This window comes from Micromys minutus, assembly GCF_963924665.1.
Source record: "Micromys minutus genome assembly, chromosome: 24".
NCBI classification, from domain to species: Eukaryota; Metazoa; Chordata; class Mammalia; order Rodentia; family Muridae; genus Micromys; species Micromys minutus.
The window spans coordinates 38,175,211-38,194,022 of NC_137959.1; the positions used below are offsets into that span (position 1 = coordinate 38,175,211).

Sequence of the window (18,812 nt, forward strand, 5' to 3'; positions counted from 1 at the left end):
CATGGTGATTAATAGCTTTAGTCTCAGTAGATGCTGGAAAGGGAGACACAGTAACTTTACTGGCTCTTCTTTGTCCTGATGGTTTCCAAATATGTTAAGTGGGACGTAAACACAAACAGGCGGAACTCCACAACCCTAGTGCTTAGTCCACGAAAAGACAAGTAGAGCCAAAGCGTGAGGGTGAGAGGTGTGGGAGCCCAGTTGCAAGTGAGAGCTTTTGACAGGTGACTGAACCCCCAGTGCCTTTATAACACGTGCCCTCACAAAAGAATCCTTTTTGTTTTAAGTCACTGAGGGCCACAGGATTTGCAAAAATTCCTCCTCCCACGCCCCTCGCCTATACATAGAATGTTTCTTTCTTTAAGTTCACCACTTCGATAGTATGCCAGGGTTGAGGGAAAACTATACCTTCACACAGTATGGTTAGGCTAGCTTGCCTGCTGACAGGAATTGATTAAATCATTTTGCTGGCTGGGGAGGAGCCTGATCTAAATCAACAAGCAGGAGCAGAAAAAAAAATTAGGGTGAGTCGGGATCACAAGTCACTTTAAGCAAAATCTTTTCCCTAATTGTCTCAGAGCCAAAAGATGTAAAAATCCAATAAGCTTGAAATACACTCAAGGAGATTTTTACCAGATTGGTCCCCACCGCAAATGCTCAAGTGAGAGAGAATACCTTCTTCCTCTCAGGACTTATTCTAAAGACTTACTGTATAGATGCCCCAGTCAGCTTTTATTGGAGGACAGGGTCAAAGACTAAACATTCGGTCTTTCCAGAGGTGTCAATCAGAACTTACAGTGTGGGGATGGGATGTTTCCTTTGTGCAAATGTAGGTTTAGCTTTATCAGTGTTGATCTGATATTTCCATAGATTCTGTGAGGGCCACTGGTGGAAGAACACACATCCAATGGGAAATATAAACTTATATTTGCATTATATTTCCCCAGAGGCTTAGAAGAAATACCTAGAGACATGTAGGCAAGGACAAGGCTTTGAAGACATTGTTTCTGTCTTGTGGTTTCATGTTACTCTATCTGTAAAATAGGGGGACAACCTTTCTAACGTTTAGTACTTTCAGAAGTCATTCTGTGGGTACAGGGAAGGCAAGAGAAAATCATGCCGAGGCTGTGAAGACTGAAGTGGAGGATGGTACTGGTGAAAAAGAGTATTTCTACACATTTATCTCCTGTAGATGATAGGACAATCGCCACCAGCCTCTCTCTTATACACCTGTCTTGTCTGCCATGCCCCAAGACAGCGCTGCAAGACTTAGTTGCATCCAGGTGGATCTAAGGCAATACCAGGAACATCTGAAATGGTTGGAACAGACACATAACCTGGCTGTGACTCCTTCCAAGTCCTGTGTCAGGACCTTAAGACACAGGAGCAGAAAGGCTTACTTTTTAATCTGATGTAAATCCCAGGTAGTTAAAGGCACCCACACCTTAGTACACTGCAAGCCAGGAGACAGCTTCAAAGGCTAGTTCAAAAGCTACACTGAGCCAAAGGGTCAGGCAAGAGTATTACTGTTCCCATGGCAATGGTCACACCTTAGCCAGTGAAGCTGTGGGACAAGTCAGTGGAGAAGCAAGACTGGATAGAAGACAGACAAGCCATGCTTAGGTGTTGTACTTGAGTGCTAGAACTTTCTTGAGAAGGAAGACCTAGACACAGTTTGATTGATTAGCAGATTTGGGCCTATGACATATGATCGAGATTGTTAGTCAAAGTCAAGGGATGCTACTGAAGTAGAGCATTTAATCTTCCTGTAATACCAACTAGGTGAATATTTTAAAGTGTGTGTGTGTGTGTGTGTGTGTGTGTGTGTGTGTGTGTGTCTTTCTGTCTGCCTACATCTGTTAGATGTCCCTGGAGGCCAGGAGAAGGTGTCAGATCCTTGGAGCTAGAGTTGCAGGTGGTTGAGAGACACCAAACATGGGTGCTGAGATCTAAACAGGTCCTCTTTGAGAACAGCATGAGTTCTTAAGTGCTGAGCTATCTCTCCAGCCCTTAGATGAATAATTTGTACTATGACCATGAACCATTGTATAATCCAGACTACTGTCAGACTAATTTCTGACAGCAAACAAAAGGCAACTAGATAGCTCCCTCCAAACCTTGTGGTTCTATTTTCAAAACTCACCTTAGCATTAAGGTGCCAGACAGGAGCCACTGAGCTACACCTGACTGAAATAAGCGAGAGAGTCTACTGGTTCAGCATAACTGCACTTATCAGAATGAAATCTCATAACCAAAGTGACTTTCTAAAAGCAACTCTCCCCAAAGCTCCGGGCAGTGAGCTTTCCTTATATCTCTTTTAATACCTAATGCTGTAAGGAACTTGGAGGCATTGTCCTCCTGCCCAAATTCCCTGCCCAGCCAAATGTCTTTCTCTCCCTTTGCTCTTGCCTGTCAATCATGTTCACAGATGAAATTTGATTTCTCTCCCACTGGTAACCTTATATGAAATATTACCAGTCAGGTCAGGACCCGTGTGAACCTTGCTTTTAATGTTCATTAACTTTTTGCTCAAAATGGATGGTTTCAATGTCACAAAACCTGCCAGTAGATCCAGACCATTGCATCTAACAGGTGGCTTTCGAATTAGAGTTATAAAGACCCACACAAGTCAGGAAGAAGTACCGCAGGTGCATGCACATTCAGGCATGCACATTGAACCAAAGGAATATGCTGAGGTCAAATCTAGATACAGAGATTCCTGTTTGTTTTGGTTTTAAAAAAATTAAGTTTTATAAGGTTTGCAGAGAAACCATATTGTGTAGTCACAGTGTAGTTTTACAAATGAGATTCTCCTCGACACAGAAATGGATGTAAACAATCTGACATCACTGTTGAAGAGAGGAGAGAAAGCATGCTTTGGCTTTATTGCTGCTGCTGCTGTTTTTTTTTTTTTTTTTTGTTGTTGTTGTTGCTTTAACTCAATACTCTCTCTCATTCTCTGCATACCTCAAGAGCCTTCTTTGCAAAGAACCACAAACTGACAGTATAACTTTTACTCCCTTTCAGAGAGAAAAAAATTTAGAATAAGGATATTTCATGCAAATTTCAGCAAGCAAAATTTTTTTTAATGAAGGAAAAAAACAAAAAAAGAATCATACGCTGTTTCGCCAGCTACTGAGAGGTGAAAGGAACTCATAAAGCCATGACCGTATGTCATGGTTGGTGTGAGAGTGTGGCTCTGGCTCTCCAAATGGAGAGGGTGCATAATTACATTTATACTGGGATACTTGGAGTTGAAAACACATTTAAACAGCTCCGTTTTCTTTTCCCTAGTAGATGAAAATCAGACCATGGCCTTCCACGTGTCTCCTTCCCTCCCCTTGTGCCTCCGGTTGATGTGGAAAGTCAGCTAGTTCCATTGCAGCCTCTGGATTCAGAAGGACAACATTCTGTACATTGAAATTACGCTAAACATGTCCAGGTGTCAGTACAAACATTATGAACCATTGTAAACTGGGAATGTTCACAAAGCCAGGTAGAACGGATCAAGACAATGGATGTCAGTTTTGCTCAGATTCATCCCATGATCCGCCATTCAGGGAGAAGGACCACCTTCTCCAGAGTAGGGGAAGGTCTGTGGCACCAGGATGAAGGGTTGAGATCTGCTCAGATTGGAATAGTTATTCTGCATGAGACAGATAATAACAGAAAGGAATCGATACAGAACAGCATCGCCTGCCGACTCTCCCCCGGAGAGCTCGAGCCGTTCTTGCCAGACCAGGTATCACACTTTATGTTGCCCGTGAGATCCTGATGCTACAATGACTGACAACAGGAACTTCACGTGTCCAGGGAGCTCGCTGCTGCATTGCTGCTGCATTGCTGCTGCCTTGCTGGAGTGCCTGCATTCCCTCCCTCGCATGGCAAATCCATTCAAACAAGCACATGCATATTGAAGATCCAGGCGTTACCTGTTCAGCTTCGGGCAACTGCTTTTCTCACATCACAGATGTAGAAGAGTCCCTTGGGTACCTGATTCAGTAAATATATTAAAATAAACAAAGGGCGATTAATATCCAGAAGGAGCCTTTGAAGGACAGTGTGTGCAAAGCAGCTTAACTATGGCAAGGGCACAGATGAACCGAACCGAAACCAAAACAACTTTGTCTAGTTGATCTTGCATGGTGGTCTCAGGCCTACCAAGCCAGAAGACTGGTCTCAACAGAAAGGAACAGGCTACAGTGCAAGAGAAACCTCCTCTTGGTTATGGCTCCGAAGGGGGATGCCACTGGCCTTTCACCCTGCATCAACTCTGGAGCTGTTCTTAATCCACAGGGAACCAAGTGGTCCTAGGTTCATAGAAGGGATAGGAACAATTTCTGACCGGCTTTGTGTCACTCATTGCAAGTTCCTCAGAGGACCCATTGCTCCAGCTCTAGGGGAACTTACTGGGCATCTGCTAGTCCAGACTCTGCCCTGTCCCCCATCTCAAGGGTTGGTTTAGCTAGCACTCCTGACAATCACTCCACATGCTCTCTTAACAAATGTCAGCATGTAGATGCCATCCCTTTGTTTGTTCATATTTTTTTTCTGTTTAAACTAGCAGTCAGTAGCTCTCAGAATATTGAAATGAAAAGGAGGTTACCAAAATAAAAAAAAAAAAGAAAAAGAAAAAAAGGGGGGGGGTGATTTTTGTTTTACACTCACTAACAAAGCACAATGATTCAACATACCTACCTTTCTATGGTTACAAAGAAAAAAACCAGCACACGATTGCTATTAGCTATACTAATGTGGATACCAAAACAGTGTTCATTTCCTGTGCAGAGACTAATATTTTCTAGATAGCAGCTTAATAACAAAACAGACCTGTCATTTCCTCCCACGGAGAGTCATGCTTGTAGCAGACCAGGCTGTCAAAATATATTTAAAATCTAATTTAAAAGATTCAACTTGTTTTTTTTTGGGGGGGGGGGGAAATCTGTGTACATTAACTGCAACAGACTAGTAAGTCATTCTGTGCACCCTCCACAAGATGATGTCATTATTTTTCCCTAATCTGTCATACTTCTATTTAGACTGCTTTACAATCGGTGGGGGGAAAACAAACAGAATGCCAGCTCCATGCTTAGTCCCATAGGCTGCTGTAGCTGAACGCAGACTCTTCACTTAAATTGTCACAAGGTTTCCTAATTCAAGTTCTTTCAAACACTTTTTATCTGAAGTGTAAAACTACACTTGGATAAAGGAAACCTGCCCCTTGTATCTGATAACACAATCTGAAGCTGGTTGTGTGTTTTCATTCGTGTTTTCCAATGGGATGCATCAAAAACCTCAAGATATGCTTGTCTAGTATATATATATTTATATATATATATCTTTCCTCCCAAATATGTGTGTGTGTGTGTGTGTGTGTGTGTGTGTGTGTGTGTTTTACAAGGAAGAAGGGGTTAAAGAAAAAGAAACAAGAGACACTAAAATTGTCACAAAACCTGGAAATGGGCCATTAAGATAAACTGTTCCTTACTGGAAGCTCCGATAGCTAATCTCAAAACAAAAGAAAATAATAAAAATAAAAATTTCCCATCTAGGATAACTTTCTCTTCTAATTGAAAAAAATAAAAAAGATTCTTTAGGAACAATAGATTCTTATGGAAATGCAAGTGAATGGAAGGAGATTGGAGCCCGGGAGACCCCGGAAGGAATATTGGCATCAACGCTTTGGGGATATAACAAACAGGTTAAGATTTGTCAAGGAGGCTTCACATGAGCTCAGATACTTGCAGGGCACTTTACAATTTTAGAAAAATATTACAAAGCAGTAATTTGATGTGGGCTTTGCAAAAGTGCCCCCCCACCTCCCGCCCCCACCACTGCCACCCACTGTCCTTCCTGGTCCTATCAATTGATAGTATCTGTTATTTTGGGAGGAAAAGCATCAGCTTCATTAAATGCAATATTTGGCATCTTGCCTGAAATCTCATAAAGAATCTGTCCTTTTTAGATGGTTGGTGTCATTTTCCTCAAGATGACCTCTATGTTCCTGTTACCTGGGGGACCTATTGGATTATCTAGGCATTATCTTTCCGAAGCTGGTCAGAGGAGGGCTCTGATGTTTGCACACCTGAACTGAGGACAAATGCTGGTGCATTTGTTGTTTGTTTTGTTTTTTGGGCTCCTTTTGCCTAAACCAGTCAGGGGAGGAGTGGAGGCCAGGGAGTCTCCAATAAAAGTGAGAGAGGAGAGTTTTGAGCTGGACATGCCCGCGGCTGACAACATAGAATCTCTTACCCACTGAAGAAGTTGTTTTCATAGCATGAGAGGGAACAGGTATATTCCAGTGACTATTTCAAAGGGGCTGGCTATCTTCACACCACCGTCCATGGGTGAGAGAGTGAGAAGTGCACCTTGAAAACATGTCACAGGTTGTCTGTTGTGTCTCACAATGGCCCTAGCCAGGCATAGGGAGGGTGTCACTTGTCTGTCATAGGTGAGCATTTTTCTAAGACAAGCAGAAGCCTAGTTCTGCTCCTGCAGGGCTGATAGACGGACAAACTCTGCCCCGTGACCATTTTAATTTCTTGGAGCAGAAACTGCAGATTTATCTTTGAACGGCTTTCTGCAATTCGATGTGTTCCTCTAAAGGGGTCAGACACATAGGTAAATGGCAGAGGCCAGGGCATTTTCAATTCATTGTCTTCAAAACAGATTGACACAAATAGAAGCTTTAAAACAGATAAAGGTATAGGTATAGGTAGTGCTGGGTAACCATTTGGTGTGAGATAGTTAGCTCTGGGTCTTTTCTTTCTTTCTCTTTTCCTTCTCTCTCTTTCTCTAACTCTTTTTCTTTCTTCCTCTGTCCTGTCAAAAAGGGTTTTTTTAAATAACCTAACAGTGTTAAGAGTGCTTGTGATGCATAATTATTGTCTTGGTTTCAAAATATTCACCTTCATGGCTAATCCCTCCACTGAAAGCCAGAGAGCTAAAATATAGAATATCTGTTTATGAAGACAAGGGGTTGTCTAGCGTCATCCATCTCAAAGGGCAGTACCTATTAGAAAGAGGCTACCTGACCCGAAACCATCCCCAAATGTTTCTTTTTAAACTCTGTCCTGTGGAGACAATTCCTGGGTGTTTGCAGTTTGTCCAGCACTGTGTTAAATCCAGAAAAGCAAAACCTGCTGTTAGTGAAAGACAGCATGTGTCGCCGGCTCTGTTCTGTAAGGGGGCACCTAGCTATAGATCAAGGAAAGTCCAAAGCATATGGAGAGACTTTAAAGATTTTTAAACAGACTATCAAAAATCCTGTCATCCCCCCTCACCCCTTGTTTCTGTCTAATCAAAGCAGAAAAGGAAAAAAAAATCTACAAAGATTTCTAGAGTAAGAAACACAGATGCTCTAGGGCTCCAGAAATGGCCATGTTGTTTATAGAAAGTTTCAAGGTGGAGTCCCAAGGTAAAGGGAGGAGGATCTAGCAGGTCCTTTTCCCTCCCAGGTCCAGCTGTGCAACTCAGTAGACAGCTGTGACAGCCTAGAAAATTTGCTTCCCAGAGAGTCGTCCTCTCAGACAACTTTAACCAGATCCCAAAGCTCATCAGAGCTCCCAGCAGAAAAGTTGGCACTGGGTCCAGCAGGGGTCCCAGGAACAAGGCAGTTGTGGCTGCCATTGATGCTCCTGATACCAGGCTGCCTTTTGGGTATCTCAGAGGTGAAGCTGGTGCCTGGTCCCCAAACATACACCAGCTTCATGTAAGCCTGTAGCTACAGGCAAGGCAGCATGGCCTAAGGAAGTCACTGGCCACAGGCAGCCATTCTGAATTCCAGGACAGTTCTGTGGTTCCATCCAATTTCAACCTGCAGTTCATCAGTCAGGGGGAGGGGGAGCTGAAGGTGTCCTGTACTCTGCTCCCCTCCGCTCTGACTAGGAACCGAGCCCAGCTATGTGGCTGGTGTGTGTCCAGGTGGGCAGACCCTGAGGGGTGTTCTTTGTGGTATGGTGAGGAGTGTGTGGACTCTGGGAGAGGGGTCACTCTCATCTTTTTCCCTGCCTGTTTTTCTGTTCACTCAAGCTACAGAGAGTTTTATACTTTGGGCAACCGAGCATCTTTAGGTTCAGTTCTCTATAACTGGACTTCTTCTCTCTCTGCCTTTGTCTGCATATACACTTCACCCAGGATAATTTGTGGTGGATGGAGTTAATGCTTCCTAGCTGGAAAATCATCGCCCTCTTCCCTGTGGTGGGGGAGACTTCTTGTGGCCTTGTGTGACTGACCCGACAGGAGAGGGTGCTGACAATTAAGAGGCAAACACTGGATGGGACGTGAGTCAGGTGGTAAGGGGCCCAAACCTTGGTGTTAGGGGCCTGACTACTTTTAGCAATCTTGGGAAGGGGGTGAGGCTAAGTGGTCTGCCTGTCCCTTATCAGTACTCCTACAGACAGATACTTCTTGGGAGGGTCCCTAAGAATGATCTGAGCTGACCCTAGGCAATTGGAGGTCGTAGGTCAAGGTTGGCCTTTGTCAGTAATTCCTTCCCAAGCAGCCAGGGTCTCTTCCTTCCAGCTGCATTTTAAGCCTTGATTAAAATGCCCCATTGTCTGTGGCCATCGGGTTCATATTTCTTCTGCTAAAGTTCCCACAGGAGGTCCCTGCCACTTCTGGATGTTTCCACAACTAGATGCTGTCACACAGAACCTGGGTAAGTATTGGCTGTAAAAAGAGGCAGCATTCTATTGTCCTGACTTGCAGGTCACAACCGTTCTTGACAGCTGACCATAACAGTTTCTTTTTTCCTGCCTAATTCTGCAAGGTATGGTGGCTTCCTTAGACCAACCACAAGGAAATGCCTTCTTCTGGGAGCTCAATTTGAAAGCAGGCAAGTCTGGAAATCAGCATGGATTCCAATCGGGAAATCTAGGGACCGAATCAGCCAGGCCAGACTTGGAGCAAGGGTGGGTGAGAGCTGTACTCTGAGAACTATTTCCTTCCCTCCTGCTCCTTTCGTTCCAAAGCAGGGAGGCACCCCACCCAAGTCCCCTTTCTTGAATTAATGTCCCTTTCTCATGAGCTATTAAAAATTCAAGATAAATTTGTGCAGAGGGGAGGAATGTTATTTTGCAATCTAAAGTCTACTAGGGGGCATTTGTGATTTAACCAAACAGAAGGGGGAAAAAAAGGTTGAGTTGTGCTGGATGTAGGAGGAGGTGCTCAGCAGATGCCCCCTCTGATTACAGGGAGGAACTCCACATTCCTATCACGGACTCCCTCTGGAAAATGTGTTTGGGAAGTTTCTTAAACCCGTCCAATTCATGTACATTCATATAAACATCTGATTTCTGTGAGCTTTCTATCTCAGCCTTGTTCTGTTGGACAGTCTCCCTCCCTCTCCCCCTCCCTCTCACATACACACACAGGCACACACCCACGCACAAAGGGCTCTCAAATTTAACTGATCAAAAGCTGTAACGATGTCATCCAACCTCATGCAGTGTCTGTACAAATACTGGGATAAAGTGTTTGACTGGTTTGAGACGTTACCACTTCCAAACAAACAACTAAATACATTCATAAATGCCCCCCCCCAGTTGAGACTAAGATACTAATGATTTCCTCAAAGTTCTCTTTCCCTTTGGATCCCTATTTAAAAGCAAAACAAAAACAAAAGGCAAAAACAAACAAACCAACAACAAAAAATGCCTGTGTGCCCATACTGTTAGAGAAACAGAGCAGGAAGGAGTCCTGCCTTGTGGGTACATTGTTACTGATTATGGCCACCGAGTAGGTGAAAGTTTCTAGAACTATTTTTTCTGGGGATCTGTGCCTTCAGAGTCTCCCTCCTATGCCACGTCCTATGGCAGCTGTAGGGACCTGGTTTTTCTGTCTCTGGTGCAGAGAAATCTAATCTTGCTTTCTTCTTTCTGTCACTCCTCTCTAGAGGGCCACAGGATGCCCCGGCTTGTCTCAAGACTGCATTCATTGCTTTATGTCCCAACAACCGTGGGTCACTTCTATCGGCTAAGATTCTCTCACTGTGTCTCTAACTTCTGGCTAGAGTTTAAAATGACAGAGAGAGACCAATTTGTTCAGGGGTGCGGATGGAGAAATGGCTGGAGAGAATCTCCCTTTTCTGGGGCCTCTAATGTTGGCATTTTAAAGATTAGTATTAAAAGTGACAAAAGCTATCTCTTGAAAAGGCGGAGGAAGGCCTTTCCTGTTTCAGACAAATTTAAAAAACAAATCCTGGTTTCAGTAACAGGACCCTGGACTCTGCTCCTGTCCCCTATGGCTTCTCTACCCTGGACTTGGTACATCTACATCTTTGAGCTTGAAGATCAGCTAAGAACACAAATACACTTCAGAGTTTTAAAGGAGAGCACAGACTCCATATTTTTCATTTAGCTATCTTGAAGAATAATTGAAGTGGTCTAAGCGACAGCCTTCGACTGAGGAGAAAACTTCCCTAAATCTCCTGAACAACATGACTGAAATGGTATAAATTATTACTTTTCTAATCACATATAAGTCAATCACAGAGAGAAGTCTTGCAAATCAGCCTTCCAAAGTGGGCTGCAAGGGGGGTGGGGGAGCTGACTTCCAATGGCTCGCGCATGGACGGTTTGTAGGAGCATTAAGGCCTCAGAGGGGCAGTGTGAAGTTTTGGGATACGGTGATCAGATGTCTGAATTCTGGCACTCATGATAAACAAACAAATGGCACCAGTGTCGCAATCAGACTTTTAAAATTATTGATTGGTCTGTTATGCATCAGGAGTATTTTATCAAGCTAAGAATGTGTAAGCAAGGGGGTAAGTTTCCCTCAGTTGGAACAGGGTAAGACAACAAAGCCCCTGGATGCTCTGTCTGTGCTCCTGGGCTTTGGGATGTGTCATAAGCTACTTGTGTGACTTAGACAAGGAAATGCAGTGAGCCTGGCTGGAGCGCCAAGCTGTATGAAGTTGTTCACCGTTCTTCTCCCCCGATGCCTTTAACAGTAACAGTGGTGGTTTGGCCAGAGGTAGTCCTATTTAAAAGCCCCAAAGTCTAGAAGTGATGTCACCACATAAAAAGGACTAGGGTAAAGGTAAAGGGGAGGAAAGACCAGGGTGTTAGCACCAGACATATTCAGCAAAGGCAGCATCTCCCACTGTAGTGTCTGTGTGGAAAAGAGTCTCAGTGGTTCAGCCACGGAGCTGTACATGTCTACATGGCAGATTTATCAGCTGGGGAGAGGTTGGATCTATTTGTTGCCAGTATGTTAATATATTGCGTATTTTATGAAAAAAACTTTTTTGAAAAGGGGAAATATACATGAGCCAGGAAATTAAAAGGAAGTAATTTTTGTCGAGGGTCTTGGGGAACAAGACACTGTACGTGGGGTATGCAGGAGAAGCACCCGGAAGGTGTGCACCTAACTATATTTTACCACACACTGGTTTCATTTACAGCTATGTCTGACAAATGACACGTTTGACACCAGACTATACTAGCCTCACAGGGACCTTTGAGAAACTAAGGTGTCCCATTCCCAGAAAGTTGCTGCCCCTAACATGGGTTTGGGGAGAGAAGTCAAATTCTTGGTTTTTTTTTTTTTTTTTTTTTTTTTTTTTTTTTTTTTTTGTTTTTTGTTTTAATTAAAAAAATTTTTTTAAGTACAATTCTCTCCCAGGAAAACAATGTAAAATGAACATATACTGTCAAGAATTCGTGCCTGGATTTGTTTTTTTTTAAATACTAGTTGTTCCTTTTGGGAAAGTTTTCTTTATAGATATGTTTGTGTAACACACACATAAACAAATACACACACACACACACACACACACACAGGTTCTAATTCCAATAGATTTAAAAAAAACAAAAAACTATTGTTACAGTTTGAAAGCTATCAAACTTATGTGGCTGTATGTCCGGTACATGCATAAGTGTGCAGAGGCCTTTTCCTGTGAGTCTATGACTCTTTCTGGTAAGAAGTGTAGTTACTTAATTGTTTAGTATGGTGGCTACATACTTGCTAGCCTTCTTCTCTAATACAGTTTTTCTTTAGAAAGGATATAAGATGGAAATTATTCTCCAGGATCACAAACAATTTTTTTAATGGACAACTTGCATTCATCTTATGTGCATCCCATATTTTATGAACACACAGGGCACACTCGGCTGGCCTTCCCAAATGTGGCTTATCCCACTGATGACTCTAACTTGCCAGTGGGCTGTTCTATTATTGGAATGAAAGGAATTTTAACACTATTTAGACAAATGCAGGGCAAAGGGGAAAGCTAGACTTTCTTAGTCGATTTCTTTCTCTTTCTTTCCTTCCTTTGTTTTCAAACTTAGGAATCTATTCCTAACAATAGCATTTGGACAAGATGTGTCTTTTTATGACTAGTTCTGTTTAGTATTGTCTTCTGAGGTCTCATCATGTCTAAAAGTGCTTTCAGTACAGGTTAACTTCTCCTTCAAGCCAGTCACCCCACCTCCGTTTGATTCTGATGGCGCTGCCTTATTTTCTAATGTCCGGGGCCCAAACTGGCTTCTAATACTCAACTGCTTTATAGAACTCTATTAAGATGATTAATTCTTATATAATTGCATTTTCCCTACCCCAACCTAGGTCATACTCTTGATAAACATTTGTGTTACAAATGCCACTTGAGTCTAAGGATGTTTTTGCCTAATCTCTGTCTTCTGGTGCCTAGTTTTGGGTCTAAATAGTATACCCTTTGCTCCTCCCCAGACTGGTGCCATGTGTCTATTTTCTTGTTGTAACCAGAGGGTGAAAATCTCCAAAGCCGAGGACAGCTAACTTACAGCCCAGGAGAGAAGTTTTGCAATTAAGATTTCTGTCAAGCAAAACTAAATGTTGGGGGGGGGGTCACATTCAAGCTCACCAAGTGAAGCCAACACAGGAAGTGTAAACAGAGTCCTGTGTTCTGTGCACAAGAGTCAAGGCCCATGAGAAACCAGCCAGAATTCACCAGCTTGAAGAACTACCTGTTTCCTTAGAAATCAGTTGCAATATTATCTTGGGTTTTTTGTTTGTTTGTTTGTTTTTGTTTTTGTTTTTTAAGAAAAAGGATTGAAGAGAAAATAAGACAAAAGTCATTTGTGTTTAGCTATGTTTTCAAAACAGTGTTGGCTTTGTCTACTATGGGATTAACTTCCAAGGAGGCCTCCGAAAAGAGAAAAAATGCCCTGTATTTGTAACATGGTTGCAGGAATTTGTGTCAGTTTTTTAAAAGGGTCAGAGTTTAGGAATTTAACCTAAGGTAATTGAGATTTTTTTTTTTCAAGTGATCATTCAATTAGACTTCATTCATAACCTGCTTTGGGGGCAAACAGCAATATACCAGAACACAGCCGTCACTTCATGAAAACCTCCTTTTCTTCGTATATTCATATTTTGGGGATTCAAGTAATATGTAATTATCCCTAGCCTATATGCTTGGAGACACCTCTTTGAATATTCGAAATGTAGTTAGATAACACAGATTAAAAACCTTCTATGAACTAGAAGTCTCTGGGCAAATGGTAGGTTTTCGTTTTCTCATTTAAGACAAATGACTTGCAAAGTTTAAAAAAAATTTTAAAAAAAAAGCAAAATCAAACAACTTTGATTTGTGCAAAGTGTTTATGTTTAGTCTTGTCAGGCATGTGCCAACAAGAAAAATCACAACATGTAAGGGAAGAAGAAAAAATAATCACTTTTGACCAAACGGCAAGAATTATTTATCTTTACCATTAAATGCATATGTTCCCATGAACCTCTGGTGAGCCAGACTTGCTGGTCTCCATCCCTCTAGCCATGTTTCTGGTCAGCAGCTTAGAGTCCTGTTCAGAAAGCTCAGATCTACTCTCCATGTGTATGTCTGTACGTGTGTGTGTGTGTGTGTGTGTGTGTGTCTGTGTGTGTCTGTGTCTGTGTGTCTGTCTGCCTGCCTGCCTGTCTCATTGTCCCTCTTTCTCACTTTTTTACTGGCTCAGCTTACTGGGGAACTAAAATCTGTGGGGAGAAAAATTGAGACATAGTAATTTGTATTCATATTAAATACATAATAACTATATGGTGTCAATCTCCTCAGCACTTAGAATAGCCTATAATTTCACCTGGATTTCCTGCCTCGAACTCCCCTGTTTAGAAATCAAAGAGAATGCATTTTGTATTTCGTATTCAAGCTTCAGGAAATGGGACCCAGTTAATCTGTACACTAAGAAACGGAACAGAATCAAAAAAAAATGCAGTTTATTATTGTAGATTATTCTTTCTCTTGATATAACCAGAATTGAAAATGAAAGAGAAGCATGTAGAACGTCACGCGTGGTTAGTTAGTAACTCAAGTTATAAAACAATTTTGCACAGCAAAATATGTAAAAGAAAAGTAACTGACAAGATTTTTTTATATTTATTGTGGTAAGATTTACTTTTCTTTCTTTCTTCTTCTTTTTTTTTTTTTTTAAGACAGGATATCAGTCCCTGAAAATAACATTTACTGGTTATTGCCTTTAAAACTGTGGATTTTTTTTTAAGTTACAGAAAATCCAGTTCTGCACCACAACACAACTGTAAAAAATCTGCATCACCTTAAAACTGTGCAGTAATGCCATTTTATAACTGCATAAATTTTATTAGCGTTCTAAACAGTTTTGCGATTTTTTTTTTGTATTATATGCTTGCAGGTTATATCTTAGTGCAATTCAGTCCCAAATACTTTAATTTTGGAAAAAAAAACATACATTTTGAATGTAAAATACCCCTACAGATATAAACAGGGGCATCTCCCCCTTTTAATACTTTGGTTTTTCAATACAGTCCATGGTATAGCAAGAACTATACATACCCAACTTATATTTAAGTTGCAAGCACATGCTTCAGAAGCTACTTTTTAAACAGTCCCCTTGCAAACTCTACCCCCCTTAACATCACAACAGTAAACAATTTAGTGCATCGGTCTTTAAAAAAAAATCTACAGCTACACAGACCTAACTCTTTCAAATTTATCTATAACATTCCTTTATCTGTAGCATACATTTTAACTGGGCTAACAGATTATAAAAACTAGAATTAAATTATATACTAGAAACCCATAGCATTCCACATTTGACAATGACAAAAGCCAAAAAAAGAAGTGAAAAAGAAAAAGAAAGAAGAAAAGAAGAAGAAAATAAAACAAACCAAAAATAATCGGGGCAGATTTCTTTTTCTTTCTTTCTTTTTTTTTTTTTCCGAAGAAAATTTAGACTGCTTTTGGCAACAGCACAATTTAAAGTGCCCCCCAAAGCAGGCATCATTATTTCTAAAAAAAAAAAAAAAAGAAAAGAAAACACTTAATTTATGTTCTATAATATTTGCCATATAAATTTGTAGCCCATTCTGCTATATTTGACAAGGAATGCCTTCAGTGCATTTACAATGGGAAGCTGAAGTTCATAGTAACGCAGAGCATCAGGAGTAGAAGCAAACTTTCAAGGGAAGAAGGCTCTGGGGTTGTACTTTTTCTGTTGTTGTTCTGAACTCAAAAAAGTCATGAGGCTGTAAATCAAAAGTAGGGATGTCATGCGCTAAGTCTTCAAAAGTCCATTTCCAAGCCAAAGGGGGGGGAAAAAGGAAAAAAAAAATAATTATACCGTACATGTCCAGCATGCAGGCTTCTTTTTATTAATATAATGTCTCTTTTTTTTCCATAACGTCTTTGAAACTGTTATAGTTCACTGTTGCTAAGACAAAGTAGCAAGCATTGTAATGCATGAGATGAGAGTAAGTTTGTTTTTGTGTTTTTGTTGCTTGTTTTTTAATGGCAGACTGAACTTTCAGATTTAGCATCAGAAGGCCAAAACTCACAAGTCACACCCAGAAGGTTGATGCAGCCTTGACTGGCAGGTTCAGGAGCGGCTTTAGTTCATTCTGTTTTAACATAACAATGCTAAAAAATAAAAAAACCTGGTGGGACTCAGCTCGCTGCGAGGTCTATAGCATTCACATTTTTTTTTTTCCTTTGCAAGCTGAATCAGAAGAACTCAGGAGGAGGAAAAAAAACTGCTTTTTTTTTTCTTTTCTTTTATCTCAAGAACATGGTGCAGAGGGAGGAGGGGCAGAGGCTGAGAAACACAGCAAGCTCCAAAAATTAGTAATAGTAATAAAATAATAATAATAAACAAAAACAAAGAAGAAAAAATCCAAACAAATTTTTAAAAAACGCACGCACACACACACACACACACACACACACACACACACACACACACACAGAATGAACACCAGCTCATGAACTAAAGAAGAAGAAAAAAAAATTATACAGGCGATTGATGGTCGGGTTCAAAGGTGAGCTATGTCCTACATGAAGTATGCAGCTCAGATCTTTGACCCTTGTGCAAGTCCGGAGTATGTGTGGGGTAGGTGGTGTAAAAAGTAACAACAATAATAATAATAATAAAAGAACAAAACAACCAAGCTAGCAAGTTACGGGGGAATTCAGGTTGGCAATCCATGAGCCTTACACCCTTTCCCTCCCCAACTCAAAAGAGCCACCATCACCACCACAAGCTTGGTGTGTGTGTGTGTGTGTGTGTGTGTGTGTGTGTGTGTGTGTGTGTGTGTGTGTGTGTGTTCAGAGCCAAGGGGAGCAAACTCGCCAGGGGAGGGGGCGAGGTGGTGGCGAGCGTGGCCCTGCAAACTAGCAAGCCCACTCAGGAGCCGGACCCCCACGGAGCATTTAACAAGGTGGCTAGCTGGGATCGCGTGTCACACTCACATGAAAAATTCGGGAGAGGAAGGGTTGTCGCTGCTCGAGCCGTTTTCTCGGAAGCCGCTGCTCACCAACTTCTCGTATTTCTCCTTGTAGGCGTCCCTTTCGCGCACCAGCCTGGAGATCTCCTGCTTGAGGTGGTCGACCTGCTGCAGCAGCTGGTTCTTCTCCGACTCCAGGACGTGTCTCTGCTGCACCCTCTTGAAGCGGCAGGACTGGGCATAGCCGCGGTTTTTCAGGGTCCGCCTCTTCTGCTTCAGCCGGATCACCTCCTCCTTGCTGACCCCGCGCAGCTGCCGGTTCAGCTCGCGCACCGACATGGTCACCAACTGCTCGTCCGAGAAGCGGTCGTCGAAGTGCAGGCCGCCCGCGGCGTGGTGCGGGTGCAGGGCGCCCCCCGCCCCCGCCGTGCCCCCGCCACCGCCGCCGCCGCCGCCGCCGCCCCCGGCGCTGGCCGGGCCACCGCCGCCCGCGCCACCAGCGCCGCTCGCAGAGGCGGACGCGCTGCCCGCGGCTCCCGGGGCGCCGGCCGTCGGATGGTGGTGGTGCCCCGCGGCGTGGTGGTGGTGGTGGTGGTAGTGTGGGGCCGCACCGCTCTGCGCGGCGGCCGCGGCGATCACGGCGGACACCACGGCGGCGGCGGGGCCCATCTCCTCGCCGCTGCCGCCCAGGGAGGCGCCGGCGCCGGCCCCCGCTGCCGCGGCCAGCTGCTGCGCTCCCCGCGCGTAGCCATCGAAGCCACCCTGGAGCTGGTGGCTGTTGCTGATGAGCGCCTCGACCGCGTCCTCCGGGCTGAAGCCCAGCGCCTCCGGGTTGAGCTGCTGCGGGTAGCCGGTCATCCAGTAGTAGTCTTCCAGGTGCGCCTTCTGTTCGCTGCCCGAGCCCGGGCTGGGCGCCGAGAAGCTGGGGGACGGGGGCACCGAGCTGCAGGGCGTGCTCATGGGGGTGGAGGACAGCGAGCCCCCGGCGATGAGACGGCCGCACTGGCTGATGATGCGGTCGGTCTCCACCGGTTCCTTTTTCACTTCAAACTTCATCAGATCGAAGTCATTAACATATTCCATGGCCAGGGGACTGGTGGGCAGGTCGGAATTGTTCATTGCCAGTTCTGAAGCCATCCTCCTGCCTCCGCCACCGCCGCCGCCGCTCCGCCAGATGGGCTGCAGGAGAGGGGCCAGCGGGCTGTGCTGGGTGGCCAGCGGGTGAGCCAGCTTGCCGGGCTAGGGCGCTTCTAGCTCGCGCGGTGGTGGCTGTGGTCCGAAAGCTCGAGCGTGCACACACCCCCCGCCCTGCCCGCAGCCCCCCGCGCCCGCCCTCCCTCCCCCCTGCTCACGCCAATGTGCTCTCTCTTTTCTCTCTCTTGCTCTCTCTCTCTCTCTCTCTCCCCCCCGCTCGCCCCGGGCCCCCTCCTCGCCTGCTCGCCTCCCTGAGCTCCGATCCCGGGCGCTTCAGGCTCGGGAAGGTCCTCCGCGGCTGGCGGTGGCGTTGGCGATGACAGCGGCAGAGAGGATGCCGGAGGAGCCCGGCCCGGTGCGCCGCGTCCTCAGCTCGCCGCTCCGCTGCGCGCTTTGCATAAGGAGGGCTCGCCTAAGCCGGCCGGGCTGCAGGCGGGGCGCGCACGGCTGCTGCTCCCGGGCTGTGTGGCTCGGCGGGTGGCTGTCCCGGAGGCGCCGGCCTCCGCACCGGGGTGGTTAACACTTCACGCTTCTCTCCTCTTCTGCCTGGCTCTTATGGTCACTATTATTATTTTCTTTTCTCTCTCCGGATCCCTCGCGTGCGCGCGCGCTCTCTCTCTCTCTCTCTCTCACCCTCTCCGTGCAAAGTGCAAGACCGAGGTGCAGGCCGGCTGGAGGCAAGGGAGGGGGGAGTTTAGTTCTTTCTTGCCTTTTTTTTTTCTTTTGGTTTTGGTTTTTCTTTTCTTTCTTTTTTTTTTAAAGCAAAATTGCAAAGTCCTGGACCAAGGCAAGGCCGAGAGCAAAAGGGTGAGGGGAGAGGCCGAGCGGACGAGCAGCTCCAAGATGAAAAAAGATTTTAAAGCCTCTGATCCAGCGAGAAGAGTTTAAAGCAATTGCTGAGTTTTATAGCACCCGTGACGTCAGGCTCAAATGGGAAATTG

The 18,812-nt window shown here is 44.3% G+C and overlaps 1 protein-coding gene across 3 annotated transcripts in view; it reads right to left on the reverse strand.

Moving 5' to 3' along the window:
• Nucleotides 1-17,980, reverse strand: part of MAF (MAF bZIP transcription factor) — a 342,209-nt gene extending 324,229 nt beyond the window's left edge. For 2 of the 3 annotated variants that reach the window (XM_080937463.1, XM_080937462.1), the window contains exons 1-2: nucleotides 16,703-17,980; nucleotides 3,933-3,993 (exon numbers count right to left, since the gene is read on the reverse strand). In XM_080937463.1, the coding sequence (XP_080793589.1) occupies nucleotides 3,960-3,993; nucleotides 16,703-17,814 (1,146 nt within the window). In that variant the 5' untranslated portion in view covers nucleotides 17,815-17,980 and the 3' untranslated portion in view covers nucleotides 3,933-3,959. The remainder of the gene's footprint in view (nucleotides 1-3,932; nucleotides 3,994-16,702) is intronic. The other variant, XM_080937464.1, reaches the window with a different exon arrangement.
• Between the last annotated feature and the right edge of the window lie 832 nt (nucleotides 17,981-18,812).